The sequence below is a fragment of the Dendropsophus ebraccatus genome, chromosome 5 (genome assembly GCF_027789765.1).
Source record: "Dendropsophus ebraccatus isolate aDenEbr1 chromosome 5, aDenEbr1.pat, whole genome shotgun sequence".
NCBI lineage: Eukaryota > Metazoa > Chordata > Amphibia > Anura > Hylidae > Dendropsophus > Dendropsophus ebraccatus.
Window position 1 is genome coordinate 60,619,054 of NC_091458.1, and position 18,508 is coordinate 60,637,561.

The following is an 18,508-nucleotide window of genomic DNA, read 5'->3' on the forward strand; positions in this document are numbered from 1 at the left end:
TTTATAAGATGGATCAGTGGATAGGTAATGTAGATACTATTAGCCAAAAATCTGTTAGTCAAATATTCTGTGGTAACCACTTGATAACTCTATACAATGCTGGGGAAAGTTGAGGAATAGGATGTATACTGAAATGGGGGCATATTCCATAGGAAAAGGTGTAGTGCTTTCCCTGTGCAAGATAGACCCAGAATGAACACGATATATATCTGTAGTGTTCAGTAAACTGAGCGTATATATCATAGAAACTGATGTGTAATACCGTACCTGTTCAAGCTACACCTGGAATGAATAGGATATATATACTGAAATTAGGGCATATTCCATAGAAAAAGAGGTGTAGTGCAAGATAAAATCGGAATGACCTGGATTTATCTGAAGTGCACAGTGTAAGAAACGTAAACACCATAGAAACCGATGTGTAATACCTTACCTGTGCAAGATACAGCTGGAATGACTAGGATATATAGTGAAATGAGGCCATATTCCATAGAAAAAGAAGTGTAGTGCTTTCCCCTGGCAAGGTAGAAAGGCCTCGCTAGGTGTCAATGCTTCCTCTCCATGCCTGTCCTTGCCGATTACGATCTCTGCTCCATCTGGACAGCGATTCCACTCCACTTCCTTCCTGGATTCTGGCTCCACAGGCAACTTATTTGCGGCCTTGGTCCAGAAGTGGCTACTCCCTGTGGCCCGACCTGCCAAACTGCTGACTTTCTCCTCAGTTACCGGCGAGCCCCTAAATGAAGTAGTCCAGTTCCAGACCGAACCAGTGACCCTTTAGGTGGGGGCGCAACATACAGAGATTACCTTCTACATTGTGTCATGCTCCTCTTCTGCCGTCCTGTTGGGTCTCCCTTGGCTACAGCTCCACGCCCCTAGCCTTGACTGGAAGACCGGGGAGTTCTTGGGTTGGGGGCCAGATTGCTTCAAACAATGTCTGCAGACCTCTCACAACCAGGCATCTTCACCATCGTCTGACTTCTAGACCAGTACCAGGACTTTGCGGATGTGTGCTTTGAAAAGCAGGATGAAACGCTAGCACCTTATTGACCATATGATTGCCCCATAGATCTCGCTCCTGGTGTTACGTCCCCTCGTGGTAGAATGTATCCATTCTCTGTCTCGGAAACCGAAGCCATGTCTGCGTACATCTAGAAGGGCTTCATCCGCAAGTCTTCCTCTTTAGCTGGAGCAGGGTTCTTCTTCGTCCAGAAGAAGGATGGATCTCTTTGCCCCTGCATCGACTACCGGGGTCTTAACAAGGTATATTTGAAGAACCGCTACCCCCTGCCCTTGACTTTGGGGTTGTTTGACCATCTTCATGGAGCCCGGATCTTTATGAAATTGGACCTCAGGGGCAGGTACAATTTAATCTGAATCGAAAAAGGTGATGAGTGGAAGACAGTCTTCAACAAAAGGGATTAGCACTTTGAATACCTGGTGATGCCCATCTGGTTATGTAAGCACTGGCGGTCTTTCAGGAATTTGTGAATGACATCTTCCAAAATCTTCTCTACTCATGCGTCATTGTATATCTGGATGACATCTTGATTTTCTGATCTTTTGTCCAGCAGAGAAGAATGTAAAAGTCGATGCTCTCTCACGTTCATCTGATGTACTGGGACAAGAAAATGCTCCTTGTCACATGATCCCTCCTGAGCTTCTGGTTCGTCTAACCACCTCTATTCTGCAGAGTGTTCCACCTGGCAAGACATAAGTGCTCCCTGTGCTCAAAAAAAAAAACAACATTTTGAAATGGGGGTCTCTATTCCCTGATCGCCCGACATCCTGGAGCCCATTAGACTGGGCAGCTGATCTCCCGACACTACTGGTGGCCAAGCCTATCCAAGGATGTCAAAGACTATGTGGCTTTTTGCACCACCTGCACCCAAAACAAGATCCCTTGCCTGAGACCAGCTGTCCTACTTTAGCCTTTGCCCATTCCTGATCACCCGTGCACCCATATTACCATGTTCTTTGCCAGTGACCTTCCTCCTTCGACAGGTAACACCGTCATCTGGGTGGTTACAGACCAATTCCCCAAGATGTCCCACTTTGTGCCCCTACCCGGTCTGCCTTCCGCTCCTCGGCTGGCCAGTTTGTTTTTTTTTCCAGCATATCTTCTGCTTCAGCGGCTTCAGAGCAACTCTGTGACCATTCATGACTGGCCTAGCAGGGCCCTGACCTAAACCCAATTAATGGAGGGACTTGAAAATGGCTGTCCACCAAGATTCAGCATCCAACCTGAGGAAACTGAAGAGGATCTGCAAGGAAGAATGGCAGAGGATTCCCAAATCCAGGTTTGAAAAACTTTTTGCATCATACCCAAGAAGACTCATGGCTGTACTAGCTTAAAAGGGTGCTACTACTCAATATTGAGCAAAGGGTCTGAATACTTATGACCATGTGATATTTGTTTTTCTTGTTTAAAAAATTTGCAAAAATATCTATTTTTTTTCTTTCAAGATGGGATACTTTTTTAAACTTACCAAATGGCTGCAATGCAACAAAGAGTGAAAAATTTAAAGGGGTCTGAATACTTTCCATACCCACTGTATATACAGTATGCTCATTCCACTACACACTAGATATATCCAGTTCATTCCAGGTCTATTTAGCACGTGGAAAGAACTACACCTCTTTTTCTATGGAATATGCCCTCATTTCACTATATATCCTATTTATTCCAGGTGTACCTTGCACAGGTAAAGTATTACGCATAGATTTCTATAGTATATATACCTCTTTCACTGTGCAATAAAGATATAATCGGTTCATTTTGGGTTTATCTTGCATGGGGAAAACACTACACCCAGGCCTGTATTTGTAGTTTATTCTTCCCTAGGCACTTTGAGTGTCGACCCCTCCTCCCTCTCTCCCTACACACACACACACACACACACTTTTTGTGGTTTGTGGGTGTGGCCTATTAGGAGTGTTTGCAGGGTGTGGCTTGTCACCGGTGGGGGTGGGGGCAGAATTTTCCCCTTATTGTTCTCATTGTACGGACCTTACAATAAGAACAATACACAGGGAGCATTATATATCCTAGTATTAGGCCCCCAGCATATTACCCTTGTATCAGAAAGTGTTATACAGCTTTCCCAGGTTCCTAACTGTGTCTGCTTTTCAGCTCCCCAAACAGTACAGGAGTCTAGGAACGCTGGGTGACCTCCATCATACTGAAAATAAGATGGTGGGAAAGCTGGGTGACCACCATCATACTGACTACAAGATGCTGGAAAGCTGAGTGACCTCAATCATACTGACTACAAGATGCTGGAAAGCTGGGTGACCTCCATCATACTGACTACAAGATGCTGGGAAAGCTGGGTGACCTCCGTCATACTGATAACAGGATCCAGGTTCCTAACTGTGTCTGCTTTTCACCTCCCCGAACAGTACAGGAGTCTAGGAACGCTGGGTGACCTCCATACTGAGCATAAGATGCTGGGAAAGCTGGGTGACCTCCATCATACTGGGTATTCAATGCTGGAAAGCTGGGTGACCTCATCATACTGACTATAGGATGGTGGGAAAGCTGGGTGACCTCCATCATACTGAAAATAAGATGGTGGGAAAGCTGGGTGACCACCATCATACTGACTACAAGATGCTGGAAAGCTGAGTGACCTCAATCATACTGACTACAAGATGCTGGAAAGCTGGGTGACCTCCATCATACTGACTACAAGATGCTGGGAAAGCTGGGTGACCTCCGTCATACTGATAACAGGATCCAGGTTCCTAACTGTGTCTGCTTTTCACCTCCCCGAACAGTACAGGAGTCTAGGAACGCTGGGTGACCTCCATACTGAGCATAAGATGCTGGGAAAGCTGGGTGACCTCCATCATACTGGGTATTCAATGCTGGAAAGCTGGGTGACCTCATCATACTGACTATAGGATGGTGGGAAAGCTGGGTGACCTCCATCATACTGAAAATAAGATGGTGGGAAAGCTGGGTGACCACCATCATACTGACTACAAGATGCTGGAAAGCTGAGTGACCTCAATCATACTGACTACAAGATGCTGGGAAAGCTGGGTGACCTCCGTCATACTGATAACAGGATCCAGGTTCCTAACTGTGTCTTCTTTTCACCTCCCCGAACAGTACAGGAGTCTAGGAACGCTGGGTGACCTCCATACTGAGCATAAGATGCTGGGAAAGCTGGGTGACCTCCATCATACTGGGTATTCAATGCTGGAAAGCTGGGTGACCTCATCATACTGACTATAGGATGGTGGGAAAGCTGGGTGACCTCCATCATACTGAAAATAAGATGGTGGGAAAGCTGGGTGACCACCATCATACTGACTACAAGATGCTGGAAAGCTGAGTGACCTCAATCATACTGACTACAAGATGCTGGAAAGCTGGGTGGTCCTCTATCATACTGATTACAGAATCCTGGGAAAGCTGGGTGACCCTGATGATACTAAGGATAGGATGTTGGGCAAGCTGGGTGACCCCCATTACACTGCCTACAAGATGCTGGGAAAGCTGGGTGACCTCCCCACCCTTCCCCAATGTAACCTTCAGAGCCTAGTCAACAGTATACAGAGAGGGTATCCTGTAAGATACAGTACCCCCCTTCTCCATGCATGTACTTTTCAGAGCCTGGGGCCCATACAGAACCCCAATCCCTCTGCATATATGGGCACCAGGCCCTAAACAGTACGTGGAGTGTGTGTGTGTGTGTGTGTGGGGGGGGGGGGGGGGGGTACTGTATCATACAGGATCCTCTCTCCCCTCTCTGTATACTGTTTACAAGGGCCTGAACAGTACATGAATGGGTGGGGATACTGTAAAATGCATGATAAGCCTTCAGTTACTTTTTAGAGAGCACTGTGGGCCCTGGCACTTGCCAGAGTAAGCCCTGTGCTGACGTCGGCCCTGGTTTCCCTTACCTAAAACATGCAGGGCAGTCCTCCTCTCCTTCAGGCCCAGGCAGTGGTGCAGCAGGGGGGCAGTCTGTCTTCTCTTCCCCTGGCAGTGGGAGGCCCTCATAGCTACAGTACTTGTTTCATTGGAGGAGCACTGAACCTTTTTAATTTTTATTTACTGCTCTTATGGTTCCGCCCCCAGTAGGGTGCCACCCTAGGCACCAGACCACGAGTGCCTAGTGGCAAATACGGCCCTGACTACACCTCTTTTTCTTTGGAGGTGGCCCTCATTTCCCTATATATCCTATTCATTTCAGGCGTACCTTGCCCAGGTAAGGTATTACACATAGGTTTCTATGGTATATACGCTTAGTCCACTGAGCACTACAGATATATTGGGGGGATTTATAAAAAGCGCACGCCTCTTAATGAATCCGTCCGGCCGGGCGCCCAGCGTACCAAATGTACACCTGCTTTCAGCAGGTGTAGATTTGCGTCATGATTTGCGCCTGCGATTAGGCATAACTCATGATAAATAAAGCACGGGAGGTGGCCTCGTCTCATCAAGCGCCCGCAAGCTCCCCCAGCCTGCTCATCAGGCGAGCGGGGCGCACGGGAGGCGTACGCCAGGGAGAAGGGCCGAATGTGCACCTTCTCTCTGGCGTAAACTTCATAAATCCCCCCCATCGTGTTTAATCCGGGTTTATCTTGCACAGGGAAAGAACTACCTAGCACTACAGAAAAATCCTGTTCATTCTGGGTCTTTCCAACTCATAAAACCAATTAAAACCGTACTTTACATGTTTTCCTATTGGAAATAATGTTCATTTTTTTTCTTCATGGTTTTTGTATGTCCCGGATACATAAGCCCCCACACACTATGGTTTAACCCCAAGGTGCATAGGAATGTTCTTCGCAGACAATGCTATCCGCCTGACAGAGGGGGCAGCATGTGTGGAGTCCTGCTGCCATTTGCCACCACCTTCCCCTCAGAGAGACACTGGAGCGCCAGTCAGTAAGAGCGCTGGAATGTAGTTAGATAAACACTGCATAGTAAGACCCCGCCCCCTAATACTGCCCACAGAGCTGCCAGCCAATCCGAGGCGGCGGCTGTTTCAAGGCTCCCCGCTCACACTGCCCTGCTCTAGGAAAACAAAGCTTAATTTCCACGAAATCTTTTCTTTTCCCCGCTCTGACGACCATAGCTTTTTATTGTCAGCCAAGTTAGGTTCCCGGGGTGCAGCTCCAGAGAGGATCGCAGCGCACAAGAGGCAGATCTGGGCAGGTTGTTTATCTATAGTATTGGGGGGGCCTTGAAACAGCCGCTGTCCTATTTCCTCTGTTGTTTTGCTTCTCTTAGTCTGGATTCTCCATGTTGAACCAATTCTGATATTTGGGCTGGGACGCGCCTGTGTATGTGTGCGCTATATGTGACGTGCACGCTCGCATCCTCAGCTGCCACTGCTCGCCGCCAGCTCGCTGAGGACCATACCATTGCATAGTGAGAGTCAGGGATTTGCCGAGGAGATCGCTGCTGGGGTGGAGAAGAAGATCTGCAGCAGATCAGATCTGGGAAGACAAGATCAGCACTGGATCCCTGCAAGTATTAGATGGAAAGCAGCTGTATCATCACCCAAGTGCAGAGAGAAGAGCCTCTGGTGCATCCAAAACAAGGTAAGCAGCGATCGGGGGCGACCAGCACTTGTTTATCTGTAATGGAGGAGGCTGCTGCACTGCTCGTCCATCTCTCCCAGCTCTATCTATCCTATTGCACCTTTATGTTCTCATTATGTTGTTACATTGTATCTCCCATGACTGGCGCCACTCAGGAGGAAAACAAGTGGAGACCCCTCCCTGTATGTAGGGGTGTGATCTGGCCACATTTTAAATAATGCTGGAGGTTTGCATAGGGAGCACCAGCCTATTGATCATCTATTACTGAGCTGTCATTGCTGCCATTGGCTCAGCCCAGCTTTTTGGGGGGATTAGGTGGGCTTTTGCTATATTTAGATCACACCCCATCTGTTGATGTGTCTTCTTTTCTAACCAGCCCTTGTGATTGTTCCATTGACAGGTATTGTGACATTGCGTTACATTGTATTTATATCCCCGCTTGGGTTGGCATGTTTACCCCCCCCCCCCCCTATCGTTTATTTTCATAATGTATTTTTTTATTTATTTTTGTAGTTTTTAATATATAACCAGACTCAAGAATAACATAAACGCTGTTCATGTGGTCTCTAGGAGTCCAATGGGCTTGACGGCTCTTATTATAACAACAACTTCCACCCGGGTAGGTTGTTCTAGGCGTATTTTGTATTTTTTTTTTTTCGAAGGCAAATAACTTAGCTCCACCTGCATTGATAGACAGAGAAGTCCTTTCGTTGCTGTTTTTACCAAAACAAACAGCCATTTCCCAGAATCGTACAGGTACCCGCTGCTGCTCCACGCCTCTTTGTGGTCGTGTTGTGATCCTGCCGCTCACATATAACCTGATTACAGCTGGCCGTGCAGAATATCGGCTTTAATATGTCATTTTCTTAATATAGGATCAAGAGTAGTAGATGCGGGGTTCAAACTTCCTGCAGATGTTGTTGGTAAATCCATATAAAGTGAATGTAAACCTGATTGCAATAAATGTGTATCTATCTGAAGATAATGATGATAATAATAAGGAAATGATATGAGGGGAGATTGGATGGACCAGGTGGTCTTTTTCTGCTGATAATCTTCTATGTTTCTATGTAGATTCTCCGAATGTATTTGCGATACAGTAAAGAGAGTCCGTTGTAAGCTCAAAATGGATTCCTTGCATCTGTTTAGTTTGTCGGGGCCATGTGATGGCTGTCTATATACGACCGCTAGTTGCTGAGCACATCCGAGTCGTATATGTTTACGCTTGTGGTTGACAGAGGTGTGCGTGTATACAGCCGTCACCTCAAACGTGACTGGTAGTAAAGGGGTTAATGTGTAAATCGGTAACTTATCTGTGCCAAAGAGGCCGTCGTGTCGTGTACAGATTGATGCTGGCGCAGCCCCTTTGATGTGCACTTATCAGGTGCAGCTGTTTGTTCAGATTATTTAATGCACCGCCATTAACCATCTGGGAGGTTTTCGACAATTGTTGCAGGTCATTTACATTCGCCACTGTGTGCCCTTTGCCTGCCATTGATTTTTTTTTGTTGTTGTTTTAACAAATGTGTTTGTTTTTTTGTTTTGTTTTAAATCCTGAGTTGGGTAAAAGAACTTGTAGATGTGAATAACAGTGGGTGACAACAGGCTCTGACAGGTGACAGGACAGCCAGAAAGTACCAGAGTGGTCAATTTATCGGACAAACAACCATTGGCATATAGCAGAACCCCCACCTGGGATTTTGAGGGTGAATCTGTCTTTTATATTGGTTTATAGTCTGTCATCGCTATGGCTGGTATAAGTATTTGCAGGTTTTATGTCCTCTTGAGTAGTTTATGGTCTCTTTATTTTGTGCATTTGTTTATGGTTTTACACCTGACTTCAAGGGAGTTACTCCCTCCCCCCTCCAAAAATATAGAGGGGGCACCTGTTCCTGCATTTCCCTCTTGTCATTGTACCGCCACTTATATAGGGAAGTGGTCTCCAATCTGTGGCTCTACAGCTGTTACAAAACTTTGACTCCCAATATGCTGTCTGGGCATGCTGGGAGTTGTAGTGTTGCAACAACTGGAGAGGTACAGGTTAGAGACCAGTGTTGGAAAAGAGGTGGGATTAAGGCGGAGCTTATGTTCCCAAATTTTTTTGTAGAGGAGGGAACATGTATAAAAATGTAACTTTTGGCAGGAAATGCCTTTGATATGTATTTCTCTAATCGTTGCATTGTATTTTTAACTTCCCATATGATTTTTGTCTTGCTTTTCTGCTTCCTCTTTTTGTGAAGTTGTCAAACTTCTCTAAAGTTTTACTTATTTAAAACAATATTAAAGCAAATAAGTTAAGGGAACAGCTACTGAAGAGTAAGTAAATTTACATTCAGTTTCTACACATATCTTACTGCCTGTGGTGAACTGTGGAAGTTTAGTGACAGACACGTCATGATCACAATGGGAGGAAAATACCACCCAACAAAAAGACTACTGTAGATGTAAATATTTTTTTAGCCTGTGTTTTTTTTTTTTTTAAATATATATTTTTAGGCTATTGCCTTTGTAAATGAGATGTCTTATGCTTCAAAAACGGCCCAAAGTACTACAGTGAAAGTGCAGGAAATGTTTTAAAAAGTATTGGTCCACCTCTCGAGTTTGAATCCAGTGGGCGGTCCTGAACGGTGACTGACTCTTGTACCCTCACCAAAGGGCTGTCTGCATGTGTTCTCATGTTTTTATTTAGATGCCGTTTTTGAATCCAAACGTCAACACTCAAATAAAATGGCGGGTAATTCTCAATCTTTCCTATATACATATCCTCAAACCCTTTATCAGAAACCTGAAACACCCTCAGTCATTCTTTGCCATTTCGACTCCTAACCAAGAATTGGTAGAACCAAACAGTTCCGTTCCATACACTATGTACAGTACTTTTTGTATACTGTGAATGCTGTATATCAAACTGCCCAGCCCCTGCTATGTGTTATGCTGTCGCCAGATTAGGCGATATGTTCAACTTGACAGATTTGTCTTACTTGAATAAAATCAATTTTTTTTTGTTCCTCTTATTACCGTTGACTGTCCCAATGATATTCCCATTGATTGGCGAAGTTACAGTAAGTTTGGGTGCTTACAAATACATCATAGGCTGTATTCATGTTTTCCAGGCAGCCCTAGGGATACATCTTCTTCAGGCAGGATTCTAATACACAGGGCCGGGACAAAGAGTAGGCAGGGGTAGGCGATGGCCTAGGGCGCCAAACGTCAGGGGGCGCCATCTGGATGGGTAAGTAATTTATTTACCCATCCATCCTACCCCCCGCTCGCCCCCCTGCCTGTCTGCCGGCCCGCCCTGCACTGTAACTGTTACATACAGCAGGAATAGAGTGTCCAGGAGGTGTAAAGGACCTTTGATGACATCATGCCCATGTGACCAGTGTGGGAGGAGCTATCTTCCTTTGCTAGGCTCTATGAGGCAGCTAGTTTCCTAGGCTGTTTATGAGGCAGTGAGGGCAGTGTATAAGATCAGCAGGAGGTAAGCCACACTGAGGGCACTGGTCAGCAGGGGGAGGGGTAGGGGGGTGTGTGTGTGTGCATAGATATGAGATGTTCTGCAGGAGTGTGTGTGTGCATAGATATGAGATGTTCTGCAGGGGTGTGTGTGTGCATAGATATGAGATGTTCTGCAGGGGTGTGTGTGTGCATAGATATGAGATGTTCTGCAGGGGTGTGTGGGTGCATAAATATGAGATGTTCTGCAGGGGTGTGTGTGTGCATAGATATGAGATGTTCTGCAGGGGTGTGTGGGTGCATAAATATGAGATGTTCTGCAGGGGTGTGTGGGTGCATAAATATGAGATGTTCTGTAGGGGTGTGTGGGTGCGAGATATGAGATGTTCTGCAGGTCAGGGGTGTGTGGTTGCATAGATATGAGATGTTCTGCAGGTCAGGGGTGTGTGGGTGCATAGATGTGAGATGTTCTGCAGGTCAGGGGTGTGTGGGTGCATAGATGTGAGATGTTCTGCAGGTCAGGGGTGTGTGGGTGCATAGATATGAGATGTTCTGCAGGTCAGGGGTGTGTGGGTGCATAGATGTGAGATGTTCTGCAGGTCAGGGGTGTGTGGGTGCATAGATATGAGATGTTCTGCAGGTGTGTGTGTGCATAGATATGAGATGTTCTGCAGGGGGGGGGGGGTGTGCATAGATATGAGATGTTCTGCAGGGGTGTGTGGGTGCATAAATATGAGATGTTCTGCAGGGGTGTGTGGGTGCATAGATATGAGATGTTCTGCAGGGTCAGGGGTGTGTGGGTGCATAGATATGAGATGTTCTGCAGGTCAGGGGTGTGTGGGTGTATAGATATGAGATGTTCTGCAGGTCAGGGGTGTGTGGGTGCATAGATGTGAGATGTTCTGCAGGTCAGGGGTGTGTGGGTGCATAGATATGAGATGTTCTGCAGGTCAGGGGTGTGTGGGTGCATAGATATGAGATGTTCTGCAGGTCAGGGGTGTGTGGGTGCATAGATGTGAGATGTTCTGCAGGTCAGGGGTGTGTGGGTGCATAGATATGAGATGTTCTGCAGGTGTGTGTGTGCATAGATATTAGATGTTCTGCAGGGGGGGGGTGTGCATAGATATGAGATGTTCTGCAGGGGTGTGTGGGTGCATAAATATGAGATGTTCTGCAGGGGTGTGTGGGTGCATAAATATGAGATGTTCTGCAGGGGGGGGGTGCATAGATATGAGATGTTCTGTAGGGGTGTGTGGGTGCATAGATATGAGATGTTCTGCAGGGGGGGGGTGTGCATAGATATGAGATGTTCTGCAGGGGTGTGTGGGTGCATAAATATGAGATGTTCTGCAGGGGGGGGGTGCATAGATATGAGATGTTCTGTAGGGGTGTGTGGGTGCATAGATATTAGATGTTCTGCAGGGGGGGGTGTGCATAGATATGAGATGTTCTGCAGGGGTGTGTGGGTGCATAAATATGAGATGTTCTGCAGGGGTGTGTGGGTGCATAAATATGAGATGTTCTGCAGGGGGGGGGTGCATAGATATGAGATGTTCTGTAGGGGTGTGTGGGTGCATAGATATGAGATGTTCTGCAGGGTCAGGGGTGTGTGGGTGCATAGATATGAGATGTTCTGCAGGTCAGGGGTGTGTGGGTGCATAGATATAAGATGTTCTGCAGGTCAGGGGTGTGTGGGTGCATAGATATGAGATGTTCTGCAGGTCAGGGGTGTGTAGGTGCATATATATGAGATGTTCTGCAGGTCAGGGGTGTGTGGGTGCATAGATATGAGATGTTCTGCAGGGTCAGGGGTGTGTGGGTGGACTGTTATGTGATGCTCTGCAGGGTCAGGGGTGTGTTGGTGCACTGTTATGCGATGGGGAGAGCGGCCTCTTGTGACCGCAGGTAACTCTGCCACAAGAGTGCAGTGAAGAGAAGACGCATGGCCCAGGTGAGTATAAGTGGGGTTTTTTTTTGTCTGTTTTGGAGAATTACTGTTATATGGGAAGGGTTAGGGAGCACACAGGGGTCTATATATAACTGGAAGAGCACACAGGGGTCTATATATAACTGGAGGAGCACACAGGGGGTCTATGTATAACTGGGGGCAGCACACAGGGGGTCTATGTATAACTGGGGGCAGCACACAGGGGATTTATATATATATAACTGGGGGAGCACACGGGGTCTATATACTTCTGGGAGAGCACACAGGGGTTCTATATACTTCTGGGGAGCACACAGGGGGTCTATATACTTCTGGGGGAGCACACAGATCTATATATTTATGGGGGAGCATTCAGGGGGTCTATATATTTCTGGGGGCAGCACACAGCAGTCTATACTATATTGGGGCTGCACAGAGGGGCTTTACTACAATACTGGGGCACAGGGACACCTTAAAACTATGGGGGCACAGAGGAGTGTAACTACTATATAGGGGTACAGAGGGGGCTAACTACTGTATGTGTTGGAGCCTAAAATGTTTCTCTGACAGATTCTGGAGAGAAGATTCACAGCCAGAAGACGACTTCTAGGTGGCCCAGGCTGGATGGAGGGAAAAAGAAAATGTGACAGATCGGAGAAGACGGCCCATGTGAGTCACTGGATGTAACTGCACAGTTATAGGGTTGTAGTGATAGGGGTCATGGTGTGGCGGTATTACGGAATGGTATCATTGGGGATATCTTTCTGTTCTGTTCAGTGCAGTTTTCATGTAATATGTAATCACTGTATGGTGGAAATAGTGTTATAAGGTAACTACTGTATGTGCTGGGGCTCTTAATACAGTGTGGCGGTACATTCAGGGCATTATACTGTGCGAGGAGAACCAATTCTAATGTGGGGGGGGGGGGCGCCATTTGCCTTCTCTGCCTAGGGCACCAAAACTCCTTGTCCCGGCCCTGCTAATACAGTTAGGCTATTTTCACGCTACGTAAAAAACACGGCCGTATTTCATAACAACGGCTGTATTTGCGCAAACAACGGCTGTTATTTTGCAAATAGCGGCCGTTGTTATGAAATGCAGCCGTGTTTTTTTTACGTAGTGTGAACCCAGCCTTATTGGGCTTAAGCAAATGCAGAGCTATCAGTCACTGTAAGTTCGCTCATCTCTACCTTTGACATATTAAAGGTTGTTTTTATGGCAGTCTGTATTCTGTCTAGAGTAGCAGTCACAACCAGCAGACTTTATTCTGCTCATGGATTTGCAGGTCCCTCATGATAGAACTGCACCTGATGTAAGCAAATAACCATGTCACATCCAGTATATACTTTATATCAGTCCTCGTCATCTTGGGCCTCACAATACAAGTATGTGAAACATCACGTGAGGTGGAGAACACATGTGCTGACATGAACCACACTATGTAAGGATTGCTGTGTACTTTCTCACAATGAATAGCGCATTCTTTTTTTAATGGTCCGTTTGTATTTTGGCTTAAAGAAAATGACTTTTATGCATCAGTTTGCATCAGTCAGCATCCGTTTTTCTATCAGTTTATTTTTCTTCTTTGGTTTCTTGCTGCTTCTGCGCATGCTCAGTGCAAAAACGGATGTGAACAGAAATACCTTCCGTTTTCGATCCTTCCTCATTGACTACAATGTAAAAAAAAACGGAAGTGCACTTTCCGTTCGTGATCCGTTTTTTTTAAACGGAAAGAAAAATACTGCAAACACTTTTTTTTCTCCTTTAAAAAAGATGGATCTTGAACAGATTGCATGCAAACGGAGCACACTAATATATCATGGGAATCTATGGGGATTTTAAAGGATCGGACCGTTTCCGTTTTGCTTACTCCAAAACGGAAAAGGTAGATAAAATGGTGCCGGATGGTCAGACGCTGATGTGAACGTAGCCTTAGTGCCTTTCTTGCTTCGTGGTGTTGTTGCTGTTAATAATAATAATAATAATATGTGATTTTTTTTTTTTTTTTTTTTCCACCTAACATGGAAAATAACCCTCTTATATAACACCACAGGTTAACTACACTACACCACATTCCTTTATAGAAGCTAATTGTATTACATTTATTCTAATAGATAGAAATTCACAAAGAGTATATAGGAACACTACTAAGATTAGTCTTTTTTATCCCTTTGATCTCGATTGATACACCTTGAGGCTGCGTTCACACTACGTATATTTCAGTCAGTATATGTATATTTCAGTCAGTATATTTCAGTCAGTATTGCAACCAAAACCAGGAGTGGATTAAAAACACAGAAAGGATCTGTTCACACAATGTTGAAATTGAGTGGATGGCCGCCATTTAATGGCAAATATTTGCTGTTATTTTAGAACAACGGCTGTTATATTGAAATAATGGCAGTTATTTACTGTTATATGGCGGCCATCCACTCAATTTCAGCATTGTGTGAACAGAGCCTTTCTGTGTTTTTAATCCACTCCTGGTTTTGGTTGCAATACTGACTGAAATATACTGACTGAAATATACGTAGTGTGAACGCAGCCTGATACAGTATATAGCAATTTCTACTTGGGTACCTGTGTGTGCCAACCTCCTGCCATAAAATTACAGCGCACTGATTGCATGGCCACTGCTACTGTGCACCTGCAGTCAGGAAGGGGAGAACGGCAGTAATTTGCAGCCATACTGCTTTAACAGCGAAAACACTCATCTTTACCGTTAACCCTTTATATGCTGCTGTCAAATCTGATTACAGTAGGAAAGAACATAGGCAAATGGGGGCTTCCATTTGGTAACATAGGGCATCCCTGTGGTGTGATTGACACCGCATGCCTTAGCTAGTCAGCAATTAAAGGGGTCTACAGCTGTTTGCCTGTGTTATTTGTTGTTAGGTCATACTTTGGTGCGCATGTACCTAAACAAGTGCTTGTGTAATGGTCCATACTTACACTATTGACCGTGATAGAAAGTCTTTTACAATGAATTATGTCTGGTAAATATTGACGCTAGATAATATCAATAATACTTGGTATCCACATAACCAACAACCTCTATCAATGATCAGCTCCCCACCCCTCTAAATAGAAAGCAGTGTGACCGCCCAGTGAGACCACCTTATTTCTTTAAAAAAAAGGTCTTATTCACCTACTGTATATCAGTGTAAAATAAAAAAAAAAGAAAACTCTAGCTCTGTAAATTGTGTACAGCATAATCTTCCCTTGATGAGTCTTAGAGAATATACCAAACTTTCCCCTCTGCATCAGCTTCATATGAGTGTAAAAATCCCCTGCATGTTGCATATCTGTACAACGTAGATCTATAATACAGCTGTGTGCATGTTGTCAGGGGCTGACATAATCATGTGACATGGCCATGAATTGGCATTTACTCAGTACTACACTAAATAATGCTAAAAACATGTCAACTATCCTGCTGTGTTTTTTTTTTTTTTTTATTCTTCCTTGTGTTTTTTTTTTTTCTTTTTTTTTTTCTTTTTTTCCTCCTCTGGACATGTGGATTCTAAAGCATGGTTGGACTGGAGACATCATCTGCTGTTATCTAATGGGTTAACTTCCTGATCTGAGTAACTGGAGACATTTGAGGCTCTGTGCAGGCTCACTGGCGTCTACATTCTGGCTATGCCAAATAACTGTTTCTAGAAAGCAGCTTCTTGTCAATCAGTCAAGCGCTTTAGTCATTGATATATATTATCTTTATTTGTTCATTTGTAGCCATTTGTAGATGTGGGGTCACCTGCACTAGAGTATTGTTACATTTATATCCTATAATAGTGTCTCTGTGGGGTGTGTGTGTGTGTGTGTATATGTATATATATATATATATATATATATATATATATATAATATTATAATCTCTATCTCTATCAGAGCTCTATTTGGTATTTAAAAGTAGAAATTCTGTTAATTTGTCACATGATTCTGCTAAAAATATAAAGGAGAGATAAGGAGATTAGGGTGAGATACTGAACAATATGTATGTTTTTATATTCCATTTAGCTTCCTGCAGATCTACTGCCTATATTTTACTTTAGAAACGGTTATATGGCAACAATGGCTCTTAATGGTACAAACACACGCAGCAGATACGCAGCAGATTTGATGCTGTGTTCAGTTATTTAGATCTAATCTGCTGCGTATCGCAGCAGTAAATACGCAGCGTATAAGCCGCGTGTGTTTGTACCCTTACTGACATATTTTTGCAGCTGGGGCTATACCGCTCAGACTGTTCACAATACTTGGGCACTACATTCACACGTAGATTTACCGTCCTGACAAAGCGATGTGGGATCCACTTGTATTAAAAACTATAGCTGATTTTTAGTACCATGTGGAGGGAAAAAAAAATAAAGACCATATACTAAAAGGACACTCTTTAGGCATACATCTGGCCAATATATAGTAAACTTTGTTCAAGTATTTGCTAAGCATAGAGCCCAAATAGTATATGAACAGCACTAAAGGACAAGGTGTGTGTGTGTGTGGTTTTTGTTTGTTTTTACCACTTTAAACATGTTTTTAGCTGTACAGGCCATGAAGCAAGTTACTGAATCGCAAAATCAGATGTGTGTAAAAGGACCCTAAGGCTACATTCACACGCTCCGTGTTCCTCACAGAACACGGACGTGGAATGCCAGTAACTGACTCTTCCCCCACCCGGGCAGCATCTGTAATTAGATGCTGGGAGAAAGGGAACTGAACAGATATGCGCTGCGCTGCAATGACAGCGCCGCACGGCTGATTCATTGCAGCGCGGCGCATATCTGTACAGTTCCAGTGCTCCCATCATCTAATTACAGATGCGGGGGGGGAGAAGTCCGTTACATGCATTCCATGTCCGTTTTCAGTCCGGAACACGGAATGTGTGAATGCAGTCTGAGGGTCTGTTCACAAGCCATGATGCGTAAGATGAACCCCACTGTCTTATACTAAACGCATTCTTGCATGGTCGACCACGTTTTTGTGTACGCTAAAAAAAGTTTCATTTTGATCATTGTTTTTGTATTTTTTTTTGTATAATGCAATCAATGGGAAAACAGATGCACATAAATGCATGTTTTTTGTTTTTTTTTTGCATAAATCTGATGGGGGAAAAAAAACTGCAGAAATGCAGTGTGAGCCCAGCCTTATCTAAATGCAAGAAGTCCCAGTAATGTGACAAATGGCGCTGTTGACAATACAAACAGTAGTGTGTGTGTATGTGTATATTTGGTTTTTCTGTTACCTAGGGGACCAGTAAGCCTCTTACATGTCACCAAAGTGAAGCCGGGGCTAGATAATATCAGGTGTGAGACAGCCGCGTCCATAGGAATGCACACGTATGTCATTGGGTCATTCCTTAGTTATAGCTGGATTTAATTTTGTCACGTGGCGGCCGCATTCCTCTTCATTCCTATTGGTATTTGTCATGTGACCTTCACATTCAGCTTTACTTAATTCCTATGTGAAAATCAGGAAGTGTAGTTCTGCAGAAATAATACCGAGTATATTACCTATAGCTGTAAAAGTCTGCCGTGGAAGGTGCAATTAAAGGGAACCTGTCATATTAAAAATACAGTTCAATATGTCGGGACTATGGACTATAGCAGGAGGAGCTGGGCAGATGTCATAGATTTGCAAAGAAAGTTTATGGATAATGTCATTTATTTATGTAAAGATCTGCTCATTCTGGGCTAAGTAGTCAAGTAGGCGGTCCTACTTGGTGATTGAAAGCCTTTATTGTATAATAGTGACTTAGTAGGACCGCCCACTTGACTACTTAGCTCAGAATTAGTGGAGGTCTCTGTGAATTCCTGGAACTCTCCCCATATATCATTCTGCTCTATGTAGTTATGGAAGATGTAAAGGACATCATGATGAATTTCCTAGCCTTTCAAGGTGCATGTTTATAGCGGACTACACGTATGTGGTGCGGCCTTCTTATGTGTTTTCCATATTGGCCAAATAATCGGTCATAGTTCTGTGTGTTCTCCTAAGTGGACACTATGACTGACTGCCTAAATGCCTTCATAGAGAGAGATCTGAACATATCTAGGCGGTAGCAGACAAGAGGCCTTCTTTATTGCTTCCATACAAATGACATTGTATAAATGCAGAACAGTCTGTCTAGCGTACATAAAGAATGCAGTGATTATTTCATTGCTGAACCCGCTCTGGAGAACTTAAAGCAGTTGCCATAGCAACCGGATTCCGGCTTCTTACTTTGCCGGCACTTTACGGCGGAACCATTTTGTGCCCTGTTGAAACATTCCGCTGATGAATCCGATTATATTGGCCATGTTGGTTCTGAGGTATAGCAAGGCCGGCCACTAGTAGTCTGATGTTGCACATTCCAGTCATGGTCACCCCAGATCTATTGTGTTTGCTCCGCTTTAGGATATGTTCATGTTTGGCTTAAATGCGAAGAAATCCAACATAAAAACCACAGCTTAAAAGGGAACTCCCGTGGGAGACATTTTGTTTGAGATAGACTGGTGTCAGAAAATTTATATAGATTTATAATTTAATTCTATTAAAAAAATATCTCCAGTCCTTCAATAC

The 18,508-nt window shown here is 44.4% G+C and overlaps 1 protein-coding gene across 1 annotated transcript in view; it reads left to right on the top strand.

Annotated features, from left to right (window-relative positions):
- Positions 1–6,020: 6,020 nt before the first annotated feature.
- Positions 6,021–18,508, top strand: part of CTDSP2 (CTD small phosphatase 2) — a 40,837-nt gene continuing 28,349 nt past the window's right edge. The window contains exon 1 of the mRNA XM_069970327.1: positions 6,021–6,564. Within this exon, the coding sequence (XP_069826428.1) occupies positions 6,501–6,564 (64 nt within the window). The 5' untranslated portion in view covers positions 6,021–6,500. The remainder of the gene's footprint in view (positions 6,565–18,508) is intronic.